Source organism: Leptosomus discolor, chromosome 7 (assembly GCF_034619465.1).
Source record: "Leptosomus discolor isolate bLepDis1 chromosome 7, bLepDis1.hap2, whole genome shotgun sequence".
Classification (NCBI taxonomy): domain Eukaryota; kingdom Metazoa; phylum Chordata; class Aves; order Leptosomiformes; family Leptosomidae; genus Leptosomus; species Leptosomus discolor.
The window spans coordinates 31,560,169-31,573,134 of NC_141397.1; the positions used below are offsets into that span (position 1 = coordinate 31,560,169).

General features: G+C 47.0%; 1 protein-coding gene across 2 annotated transcripts in view; it reads left to right on the forward strand.

The window, feature by feature from the left end:
- VOPP1 (VOPP1 WW domain binding protein) overlaps positions 1-6,209 on the forward strand; it is a 65,079-nt gene extending 58,870 nt beyond the window's left edge. Inside the window, exons 4-5 of one of the 2 annotated variants that reach the window (XM_086468040.1) lie at positions 1,716-1,852; positions 5,752-5,977. In XM_086468040.1, coding sequence (XP_086324166.1) covers positions 1,716-1,852; positions 5,752-5,933 — 319 coding nt within the window. In that variant the 3' untranslated portion in view covers positions 5,934-5,977. Of the gene's footprint in view, positions 1-1,715; positions 1,853-5,751 lie in introns of both variants that reach the window. The other variant, XM_086468041.1, reaches the window with a different exon arrangement.
- Positions 6,210-12,966: the final 6,757 nt, after the last annotated feature.

Here is a 12,966-nt window from a genome sequence, read left to right on the forward strand (position 1 = left end):
GTTGCAGCTACTACCAAGCAGCAGCGGCATTTGTCCGTTTTTGTTGGGCACTCAGTTTTAAAAGAGGATTGTATAAGGAGGATTTTGCACTTAGGCAGGGTTTAAGATAGCCTTGCCAGCTGAATTGAGGCTTCAATTAAAAAGGGAGAGAAGTACATTTATGACTATGAGGATTTCACTGGAGATGACAGCAAGGGAAAAGAAGGCAGAAAGATTTGAGCTTGTGAAACCAGCAGCTCAGTAATCTGGATAAAGCTTAAACTAATCACTGTTATACGCATAATGAAAAAATAAGGTAAATTTGTTTTGGAGAGGAATTTAAGAAAGCACCTGAATAAAACCTTCTCGTTACAGTAGAAAGAAAGCAAAAGCTCTCCTAGAAAACCTGATTTCAGGCATTTTTATGTAGAAATTGAAGACTGCTTGGAAAAAAAAAAAAAGGCTTCAAAATTGAAATGAGTAAACACTGAAAAACAGAAGCCTGATAGATACTATAATACAGAGATTTCCCAAAGCTGACTGTGGGATTTCAGTGTACAATCCTTACTGATATAACTGAAGAGCTCTGCATCTCAATCCCTGGGGTGACGTCGTAAATCTCTGTTTTTCTGCTCAGAACAAATCCTTTGCAGGAACGCTGCCAAAAGGGAATGTATTAACATTGGCTCAGGGAAATAGGACCTCCTTCTCTCGTTTCCATCATAGAAACAAGAACAGAATTTGACCGTTTGCATGAAATACCTCTCACTGCCATGCAGTGTCACACTTTTCCTCTTGGACACCTGGGAATGGTCCAGAAGAGATAAGCATGATGTGTAGGCTTGCCTCTGGCCAACTTCCATCCCTTCCAGAAGAGCACAGTTGTCATTGTCTTCCAGTAAAGGGCCCTGAAATGAGGTGGCAATTACAGGCGAAAGAACCATTTGGGTTTCCAGGAGGTTGCCTGATAACTCGTCGAGGAAACACAGTGAAAGCCACTGTCTGAAAAACAGACTCTTCTGACATGTCCTTGCTGCATATGCCTGTTTCCACAGCACCAGGCCAAGGGAATGACAAGGATAGTTTAGTCAGGTCGGCAAAGAAGCTGAGAGAGGAGAAGAACTGAAGCAAAATTATGTCCTTTTCCTTGAGGATGTCTGTCCCGTCTAGGAAGCACAAAGCAAAGCTTGTCATCTTCAGTGATGAATGCTTCAGTCTTCTGACTGCTACCGTATTTCCTATGGGAGACGAATTTACAGTGTTGAGTAATTTAAGAACATCTAAGAATCTTCTTTTAGGGGCAACAGCAGAATGGTATTCCTTTTTGTCCCCCACAAGCCACCTGGCCAGCCTCAATGCTGTAAGCATGAGGCTCATGTCCCAGATAGGCAGTTTGAAACTCTACTGACCTGGAATTTCAGTTCAGCATCCCAGTGGCAAAGGTCAGGTATGAACCTGAACTTCCCAAAAGTTCAAGAGTATTTTCATTTCAGATTTGTTTTTACATGCCAGAAAACATCAGACAATAGCAGTAACTGCTAAAGATGTCTGTAGTATATCCATAAATGTCCCATGAATGCGATCTCAAATGACATAGACCTGCTCTTAAGAAACCCCGATAGAAGTCATAGGCTGATGATTGCTGGATGATACTCCTGTTTCTCTCAACGAACGGTCTAGGTTTGAGAGCTGCCTGAACGCGGGTGGGTTTTGACTTCCATCTTCTCTTTGCCTAGGTTCCTTTTGATGATGGGAGTTTTGTTCTGTTGTGGAGCTGGTTTCTTTATCCGAAGGCGGATGTACCCTCCTCCACTAGTAGAAGAACCTACTTTTAATGTGTCTTACACCAGACAACCAGTCAACACTGCATCAGGTCAGAGACCGCTCATTAAACAAGTTTCACCGATTTCTTACATTTGCCAAGGCATTTAAAAAGGGTGGGGTTGGGGTTTTTTTTGGTTGTTTTTTGGAAACTGGGGGATTTGGTCAAGGGGTTGCACTGCACTAAACCGTGCAGCCAGCTCCTGTGACGAGTGAAGTCTTCTGCCTTTCCAACAGCATAATTCAGGTGGAGTGTACAGAAGAGTTTTTGAAACCCAGGATGACAGGACTTTCAGTTCCCTTCTGCTGTGGTTTCTAATACCTTTTCAGCTGTGTGTCCAAGCATGAAAGGAGGCTAGCAAATTCTCACTTGGCAGCATAGACAAAATCTTAGGTATCCAAAATGAACAGTGACATGAAGAAAGAGTTTTAAATATAGTTGATAACGTCTGGCAGAGGTGAAGGAAAGCCTAAAATTTTTCTTCCATGATCTGGCTACCTTGCAAGTCTTCAAAAAATCTGTTTTTTGATTTGCCGTCCGTGCTGTGAGCTACAGTTTTTCTGCAGCATAGTGGTCCTTCTCCCCTTGTTAGTCTGATTGCTGTCTCTCTGGTCAGTAATGGCTGTGAGCATCAGGAGGATCTACCTAGTGATGGCTCTTCTGGCAATACTACTTTCTAAAAGTCGTTTATTTCTTCCCCTCTGGCTGTTAAGATAGTCCTGGTTGGGACAGTCCTGCAAAATAAGACTCACCTGTAAGCAGCAGTTGTTTGTGCTTTATGGGAGCATTTTGAATCCAGCTGTCTCTAGTTGGAAGACCTTCTACAGTCCTGAGATTTTATCTCAGTGCACACTGGTGCTTGCTTTCTTCCTGCCTCAGCAAGGCTGAACTGAGACATGTTTAACCACTCTCTCTAGATTGCAAAAGCCAGTGGTAATTTGTGCCAGCAAAAGTACACACACACATGTGCAGGCACATTTGGTATACTGATACTTTTCCTCCCGGGCTGTCGTTTTATTGCATGTTGTATTCGGGAGAGATGAAGCCAGAGGATAATTATCTTTTCTGACAACTATTTTTGGAACTGGCAGTTTGGTGGTGTTTCATACCGGCTTGGAAGTGGAGATACAGCTGAATACCTTGTAATGAGAAGGAGGATCTCTCTGAAAATTTGGTGCCTCAAACCTCTCTATCAAAAATCGTCTTCTGAACCATTACATGTCTGTGCAATACTGTGGCTGCATCAGGACAGCCTCCTTAGAAAAGTGTCCTCAACCCCTTCTAGCTAGCTGTGACTGAGCGTTGTGCAGAGATGCGGCATGTGGGCTCTCCCTACTGTCAAGCCAGCTACTGCACACCCATGTGCCTTGTGCAGACTTTGGAAATGTTCTTTCCTGCATCCTTGAGCACGTACTCACAGATATGCATTCCCACCCTCCACCCCCGCCCCGCTTCTCTCACAGGTCTAAATGGATAAAAAGATGTTACAGACACAAACTGACACTATATTCACCCTCTTTGTGTTTAAATCCTAAGAGGTTTTTTTAGGGCTTCCATTCCGCATCTGTTTTTCTGCTTGACTGAACAAGCATTTCCACAGAGTGTATTTATTTTTCAGCAGTGGAGGGTTGGGGGGGAGCCAAACTAAACTAGTATTTTTAAGCCTGAAAAATAACCTCAAGCTTATGTGAACAAGGAGCGTCTTTGGCTGGATTGGCAAATACCAGATTAAATTTTAGAGCACCGTTTGTTTTATTTTTTCATGACGCTTCATGGAACACAAGTTGTGGGTCAATATAAAATAAGGACAAGCCCTTTGATGACCTGCTTATGCCACCTGCTTCCAGACTGTTATTACTGTCACTTAAAAAGCTTTGGGCTCTGAGCTAACCCCTCCAAATTTTTATTGTATTTGTTTTTACATTTTCTACTATTCTAGGAATATTCAACAGCAAAAGCAATGGGAATTAGTAGTCAACCAAGTTCTCATTTTCCACTAGCTCCTTTTCCAGATTTGGTAGTTCACTGTTGAGGTGGAGCCCTTGAAACATGGCTCCTTGCCCATCTCCTTCCTTCCCTGCAGAGATAACAGCAGCATCTTCTGCCATCCCAGCAGCCTGGAAGTGGGAGTGCTTTTTCTGTGGGCCTGACTGGGGAAAGGGATTGAACACCTCACCTGCAAGCAGCAGATTGCAGACCTAGTGGTATCTTTCACTTCAGCCCTGGCCTACATAGCCCCAAACTGGCAGTTCAGGTGCTGGAAAAGGTCGGGTCCCTTTGTAGACACTTAAATATTTACTGAGCTGATCCCACAAGTGAGTTGATATCAGATGTTGTTTTCCGCTGGGTTTAATGAACTGAAAAAATATCTCAGAAGACTGGTGTCCACACTTGTCCCCCCAATTCAGTAATAATACACTGAAGTTTTAGTGAAGAGAGTTATCTTTTTAAAGAGCAAGCTGCAGTGAGCTACCTCAACCCCTCCCCATGCAGATGGCAACTGCAGAAATGCAGAGCTGGGCAGGATTTAACTGTAAAACAAAAATGCTTAAGAAAAAGGCTACAGAAAAGGGTATTAGCCCAACCTTTGGAGTGATAGGGCTTGGCTTCTGTTCCCAGCCTGGCTGTCCTGCAGCCGTGTGCTGGTGCTATAGGTGGAAGCAGAACAAGGGCTTCCCATCGCTGTGGCAAAGTGACCCTCAGACAGGCAAAATAAAAAATTATTGTGGTGGTGTGTTAAAAATTACTGTGTAAGAAGGAAATAATTGCCTTCCCGGTCTGTTTTCCATCATCTTTGCTCCCAAGTGTGCAAACAAACTCCCTAAGCAGACACCCCAGGCTCTGGGACAGTTTGCATCCCCTGCCTTATGTCATGACCCATCTGATTTAATATTGTAAGGACACGTTTTGGGGTTTGATATGTAGCTCCTTCCCAAATGCCTGAAGTACTAAAGGATGCTTAACGCTTCAAGAAGCCTATATTCCCTCTGTGGCAATATTGAGTCCTGGTGTCACTAAGTCACGGAAAGAAATGATTGAGCGCAAAACCCCTTAGAGGCTGTGTCAGGAAAAGCAGACTAGCACCAAAAGAAGAAAACCTGTTGCTCAGCCATGATTGGGTTTTATTTTCGATCCGGCTTTATTTAAATAGACAGAAAGAAAACTAATTTACAACTTGAGATAGAGGCAGTCTGTGACTTGAATTGCTGGAATTGCATTGTCTTCCACCACCAGCTGTGATAGCTGGGAAAGGTTACAGCCACTTTTGTGATTCCTCGTGGCAGCAGGCTCTGTTCCTCCTCCTGTGTCATCGCTAAGGAATTTTGCATTTGATCCTAGGTTTCCTTTCCTTGTCCCTGCAGGCTCCAGCATAATTTCCTAAATTTAATCTGTGCGAAGCAATCTTGTCCCATGGTGTTAGCCAGCCATAATTGGCTTCAACTTGAGTTTTTGCTTCATACATGTTTGCCTCTTGGCCGTATTGTGCCTAGAAGGGAGATCGTCTGTTTGAGATGCACTCTGGCTTGCATCACCAAATAATCTGTGAAGTCCTTGTAAGGCTTGGCACCTGAGTCAGGGCTGCAGTGGAAACCCTTGTCCATCTGGGATCCCAGGTCTCTCCTGCAGCCACGGCAGCTTTTCTGTCCAGGGAACTGAGCAGGGCTCGCTGCTTTCCCCTTCCAATGGTAGTCGCTTGGGGCAGTGGTGCCCTTTGTTTCACTAAATGAAATTCTGTTGCATGCAAAATTGAAACTTTTTGGTGAAATCTGAAAAAGTGAACGTAGTCCTGCAAGCTTGGGTTTTCTCTGGAATGGGAGAAAGGTGGTTCCTTGTCTTTGATGGACACTTTGAGAAAACTTGTGCGAGTGTGTAGAGCGCAGGCCCTGGAAGAGCATGACCTGACGCTGCTGCCATTGCTGATAGCTTTACTCTCCTTTTCTTTCTTTCAGGGTCACAACAACCTGGAGTGCCGTATTACACAGATCCAGGTGGACCTGTGGTGAATCCCATGGCTATGGCTTTCCACGTCCAGCCCAATTCCCCACAAGGAAACCCGGTTTACCCACCCCCACCTTCCTACTGCAACACACCACCTCCCCCTTACGAGCAGGTGGTGAAGTCCTCCACGTGAGGACTCTCTGGCTCTCTGACCTGACTGTGCGAGAAGAAGGTGCGGTGCCATTGCGAAATAAATGACCGAGATGGAGGGCATCCACCCTTTTGAACACTTGCTGGTTCTCCAAGTCCTCTCTCCCTCCCTCCCCTGCACCTTTCCTCATTAAAGTTACTTGCAAAGGGATAATTTTTAAATATTTTTTTTTTAGTAGAAGTGAATTTTTTCTTGGTCTTCAAAATGAAAGAAGTTGTCTTTGTAATGCTTTTAATGGAAACCTATATTTAAAACCTGTATGTCTTTCTCTTTATTTATTGTTTGTTTCAATCTTGGGTTTAATTGTGTTGTGGCAAGCTACTGATAGCAACCCCAGAGTGATGTGCGCCCTCCTAAGACCATATAGCAGAAATGCCCTCATCTAAGGGAAATGACAGAGAAAGAGGGTGGAAGTAGAAGAGGCAGGGCAATGCTTTTACCAGAAATGGTAACCGCCATCTTCTTCTTTTACGATTTTCGTGTACAACTTGGTTCCGGTGCACAACAGAAAGACACTGTGATAGAAGTAGCTGTGACTGGAGTACCAGTGTTGGTCAAGTCATGGCAGGGGCTTTGCCAAATGCCCTGGAAAAGAGGGAGTCATTACTTTCAATGATGCATCTAAAAAGAAATGGACCGGGACTTGAGTGTTTCTTGGCCAGCACCTGGACTCTGCCTGTGTGATTGGCATTCTGGCTCCCCTTGTTTTGCCAGACATGAGATTGTGTGAAACAGCCGGTGACCTAATGTTCGTAGTGAGAGGAAGGCGTTCTAACTTTAGAGTTACTCATGCTTGTGCCTCTTGACAGAGCAGTTAGAAACACTGAAATACGTAGGTAAGTTTTCTTCCCTAAATTGGAACATAACCACAGTGAGGAAGATTGGGAGTGGGAGCACACTTCCAGGTTTGCTCCCTTTGACATTGATGGGAGTTTCGTCCCTGAGAAATAGTAGCTTTCCTTATGGTCTCACTGCTGCCGCAAAGAGTACCAAGTAGAGCTGCCATCGCCAGGTGACAGATCTGTAAAACTGCTCTCCTCTCTACGTTGGGCAAATAAATAGCTTCTTAGGACTGGTGCTTGAGAGCAGTTCCTTGAACTGATGCGCAGTTGGTTTGGCTTTCAGTGACTCTTAGCTCTTCCTGTGTTTTGCTGTGAGTGGCCACAGGATTCCCAATCCCTGTCTTGTGCTTGTGGCTGACTCGGAGTTGACCACAAGTCAACACCTTCAAATAAACACAGAGCCCCTTCACCTGTGAGGGCTCTCGCACCCACCTGTGTCTAGCAAAAATGTGAAGCTACTCTGAGACATGACTACATGCTAACGGGACCTTCTCCCTTCATACATATTCAGGGCCATGTCACTAACGAGTGACAAAAAGAAGATACCATTGCCTTCTACTGCTGAAGGACCTGCAGAAACAGTGTAGCTGAGGATTAGGCGTCCAATACGGTTCTTGGGGTACCTCTTGGGTGAATGCTTACTCACTGCCAATACACCGGCTGCCTCTGTGTCACTCCAGCTAGGGGCACGGAGATCACTGAGGTGGGTTGCATTAATCTGAAGACCTGTGTTGCATGGGGAGCCAAAGCTTTATTGTGCTGTTAATGCATGCCAGTGGCTTGTGAGAACATATTCCTAGATGGCAAGCTGGATTTGCAGATCTGGCAGAAAAGAGCATCCCTTTTACTGTGAACGTGAGTCTAAGAGAAAAACCACTAAGGGTCACTGTTTCTAAAAGTGCTGGTGGAGGCAGGAGTCAGCTGGAGCAGAACTGGCTTTTGAGGAGCTCATTCCCACAGACGTGACTTGGGTGGAATTGTAACTAGGGCTAAGGTGTGCCATGTAGGCTCGGCGGATGCTTAAGATAACAAAAAAGTATGGTTTTTGTGTGGTTACTAGGTCCATCTGCACACCACTACTGTATATATTTTCTAAATTAGTGTGCACTTGAAGGTTAAAGCTGCGTATGTCACTGAGTATGGTTGTGTATATCTGACATAATTTTTTTTAAAGCCACTCCAACCTTTCTTTTCTGTCAATAGAACTGACAACAGACCTTATGTTAGTAGATAGATGTTGTTAAGTCCTTTTATATTATGAAATGCAATGACAGCTGGTGTTTTCCTGGACACATTGAATAGAAGCCTTTTATAGTGAATTCTTACACTGTACACTGAAATTCAACTTCTGATGACGTTTTCCTGAAGTCTGGCTGGTTTATTTGCTAGTGTGGATGGATGATACTACCTCTTCCAACACAGGCACTCCTCTGCTAGCAAACTTGCTTGGTCTTCTCTTGAAAATGCAGCATCTGTGGGGGCATCCGTATGAATTACTTGCACACTGTTTACCTGCTTTTCCTCGCATTGTCTCACTTCGGGAAATTTTGAGGTTTTCTTTTATTGCTCTTCCCCGCCCCCCCCGCCTTAGTTTAGAAAAAAAAAAAAAGAAGTGGGGAGAAACCCTCTAACTTCTGGTAGCCCTCTTCATTGCTTTTCCCCCAGCTGTATGTTTAAAGTTCTTTATATTACCAAGTAGAGTTAAGTGAGATCTCTTGCATGCAGAGGAGGTAAGAAGGCAGGGCTAATGCCACCGAGAGCTTTGTACTCGACAGCCCTTCAGCAAGCCAGATGTGAAACACAGGCTACAGGTGCACTGCTGGAAAGGACAGGGTTATGTCTCAGCAGCAGGCAGTGATGACAGATTGGGTGTGCACTCCCACAGGTCAGGGGGAAACATCATCTTGCAACAGGATTTTACTTGGCAGTAGTGATGCCCTAGGAGCTGCTGCAGCTTCACTAATGTGAACTTCCCCCATGGTGTGCTGATGCTTTATACGCTGCGCTTCCCGTGTCGGACTCTCTGGGTGCCACTGCTGTCTCCTCTCTCCAACACAACAGAGATTTTGGTGCCTCACTGCCGAGGCAGGGAGGTATTTCGACTGCACCGTAAGGTTGGTGCTGGTGGCTGGGAGCCCTGAGGATGCAGTGGGGCACTCCCCTGCCCCTTCCCAGGGGCACCAGACGGGGGTACAGGGCTGACTCCCCGTCTGCCTTTGAGAGCTCGCCATCTACATCAGGAAGTTGATTTAATATGTTGTGGGGAGCAGTCTCCTGGTTCTTGCACAGGGGGGATTGAAATGCCTTGAAGAGGACTTGGGCAGAAGAGAGATGCTTCAGCCGAGCCATTGAGCTCAGGGTGGGGCAGCCAGAAACACAAACTTTGTCCCCTTGAGGTCCTTTCTTCAGTTGTGCAGCCTCAAACTTATACCTGTGAGGAGGCAGTGATTGGGAGGACCATGCCTGTTTGTGTAAGGAAACCTTGAAGGTCTCTGCTGCTGTGACTCTGTCAAAAATGGGAATGAGGAAGGGGGGCGTGGGGGGGGGCGACAGTGGGTCAGTCCCTTTCTGACACAATGAACTCTCCAACTACGCTGCTTTGTGAGAAAAGACACTTGTGCAACAAGCCCCAGCTGCACTGTGGGATGGGGAGAGAACCTGCCCTGTCTGTGGCTGGGCAGTTCGTTTCTTCAGATGGAGGATTCACTGTCAGTCCTGTCTCGATAAAGAGCAAAGCTTATGGATGAATGGTTGTGCTCTGCTCTCTTTCCACCCTGGGGATCATGCTGGGAGGGAATGGGCATAGGTCTTTCTGTATAGGCTTGTAAGGATGCCATGGGCCTCATGTGCAGCTTGGGCCTCCACGGATGCTGTCATCAAATTTGTCTCTGAGGGGGTGTCTCAGGTGCTACATCCACCTGAGATGCTGTAGCTCACCACAGGGCATTGTTCATCTCATGCAGGAAACATTCCTGACCTCGGGTGTTTTCAGAGCCACAGACCTGTCCATGTTTCTGAGCAGGCTCCAGCTGCTAGTTCTTCTTTCAGCATTGCTGGTGAGACAGAAAAGTGCCATTTCCTTCCCTTCCTATCAGCTGGCAGGGCTTTCTCACCTGTGGGTAGTAACCACATGTGACCAACACACCAGCCACCCTGGCTGCTGCTGACCTCTTCAGCTAGCACTGCCCTACTGCTGTCCCACCAGCCATGTGTCTCCCAGGCCAGGGTGGTGTAGGGTGTGGACATCGTTCTCCAGGTGGAGGGAATAGTTTATTTCTTGAGTATTTTTCAGGTCATTCCTTGGACCAGTCTGGCTACAGCTGCCAGAACACCTTGAGATTTGTTTTGGCTTACGTTAAATCGATTGAGTGCTGAGTGTTTGCTAGGGTAAACGCTTAAACTGATGAGTGCTAAGGGTAAACGCTCAGGACGGATGTATCCCAACTCCTCCACACCCCAGAAATGCTCTTCTTTGGCAGAACAGACCTGCTGAAGTTTTGGGTTAGGGGGCAAGCTGAGGGTGAGGAGTGGGGCAGGCATTGCCAGCCTCCATCATGCATGCGAACCACCCTGCCACCGGCTGCAGCCATGCAACCCCAGCAGCAGGGGACAGATGCAGACAGCACTATGCAACTGGTCATGAGCTGCCTGTCAAATGCATGGCAGACTAGGAGGTGCCTCAATGCTCAACTTGATGGGTGTCAGCAGAAAAATCAATCCCCACCCCTGAATGGCTGTCATTGACTCCTGCAGCCCTGTCTTGCATGGTGGCAGTGGAGGGCTGGTGGTGCAGAAAGTGCTGGCAGTCTGGGGAAGGTGCTGGGGGGAGAATTTTGGTTGGGGAGTGGGATGTGGGTGACCTGGTGGGTGGCAGGTGGGTGGATGTGACCCAGCACCAACAGAGGAACAGAAATGATCCGGCTGTGACGTGGCACAGCTTGAAAACTCGCTGGTTGGCATCCTGCGTAGTGCTCTGCATCTGCGGGCGGTCCCAGGGGTTATACAGATGTTGGTTATCAGCCTGAGTTTGCTGGTGGGTTGCTGTGGTTTGAGTGGGGAGGAGAGGAAGAATACGCTTGTAATACCACCTTCTCCTGACTAGCTACTAGCAGGGGTGCAGAGCAACTCCATGAATATGGGCCTGGCTTCACAGATACTCCTTGTCCTGCCTTTCCCAGGAGGCTTTGGGAATTACTTTCCTTCAGCTTCCCACCCCTCAACCTCCTTGTATGCTTCGCACCTCCCCTTTCAGCCCTGCAGCAGGAGAGTGATGTCTCATTCAAGATGATCTCCCCCTCCAAAGACACACAGCGAGGGGGAGATCATCTTGCCTCTCTCAGCAATCAGGATAAAGCTCACGCTTCAGCCACTGGTGACACTGCTCTCACTTCCTCAGGCTCACGCTGAAGGTGAGAGCTGGCTCTTTCCAGAGCATCACCCCAGCCCAGGAGATGCTTTTTTCCCAGGAAAGGAAGTTGTTTTTTCCCAGAAGGTGCCTTCCCTCCGAGGTGCGTGCTGCCTGACATGCTCTTGAGGGAAGGCTCCATATTAATGGGTGCATTAAGTTCATCGCAGTCTGATGGTTCATAAAGTTTTGCTGCTGCTTCTTCAGGGCACCGGAGCCACCTCTGCCAAGGTATGGGCGAGGGAGCCCCTCAAGGCAGCGCTGTTGCACAATCTTATTCCTGGATTTTTGTTTCTGTGTCTCCCCTCCCCCTCCTTCTCTCTGGTGTGACTGGGTGCCCCGTGGCTCGTAGAAGAGGGACAAACCTGCAGCATCCTGCAGCGCCTTCCCTGCCTCCCAGTAATTAGCAGGCTGACTCATCAGTTGTGCCACAAATAGGACCTGGCTTGACAGGAAAAGTACCAACCCTCCCACTTCTGTTCGGGGCTGCCTCGCAGCTGCTCCCGTGTTTCATTATCACTTTGGGAAAAGATAATGCAAAACCACGCTTTTTTTGGTTTGTGGGTGGTTCCTCTCCACCCCAAGGCCTGTGACAGCTTACACTGCTGTGAGAACAAACAGCTGGGACTACATTTTTCCAGCAAGCTCTTCAGGCTGTGGTACACAAAAGAAGTCTTGCTTTTTCTTCCTTACTTAAAACAAAACACTCACAAAACACCATACGGGTTAATTTTATACATCTATACCCAAGAAGCCACATTTTGGCACACAGGTCAACCAAGAAGATAAAACACCTTGTTAGAGAGCAGAACCTTACTTTTTCTTTTCTTCTGGTCTACCTACTGCATCACTGCTAATTCAGTGGGTGAGAGAACTGGGCCAGCGTGTCTTTGCAGGCCTTGTGGCCTGTTGCTGGGGGGGGTTGAGGTGTTTTACAGGATTTTACAGTTGTTTGTAGTCTTTGGTAGGAAAACTACTCCAGAGACACCCTGCAGGGGAAGATCCAGCACAAAGCAACTGCTAGATAATAACGCTGTTAAAGAGGAAAGGGCCAAGTGGCAGCCACCATCCTAAGCTGCCCAGTGCTGCAAGGTGGAGAGCAGAGGAAGCACAGGGAGCAGTGACAAGTCAAGCAGCCCTCTGACCCCAGCCCCTGCAGATGGGGTATTTTGGCTTTATGTAGTGAGAGAAGGGTAGGTGTATGGGTCTGTTCTATGGCTCTCTAGTTACTGCCTGCTGCCTAATCTTAGCTTAGCTAATAGCCACAGCAGGATTTACAGCAGCCCAGTCGTAGCTGTTGAAGCAGTGGCTGAAGACAGTTCACAATTGCTCCCTGCGTGCAAATCACTGCCACTCTGCCACAGGCAGACTGGTTTCCTGTGCCATAAGTTGACACCAAACCAATTAAAACAAATAGGGGAAAAATGAATAATTTTACCAGGAAAGACTGCTGCACCAAAACAGCCCCCTGGGAGAGGGCTCAGGCAGCACACTGCACGTATGCTTCCTCCCTCCTCTCTCTCCTACCCTATTTTGACGTTACAGGGAATTACTGTGCTAGAAAAGCCCCACCGCATTTATCTAGCTACAGCTGAAAGTGTACGGATTATCTCCAGGTCCCTACCTCCAGACCAGAAATAATGCTATTAATTCAAAAAGCAGCAGTTGCTCTCAGTGGCAAAGAGGGCCACAAATGGCAGGTGGGGCTTTGTGAAACAGAAATACTGCCCCTTGCTTGCAGCATACTTGAAGTTCCTTCTGTTAAAGC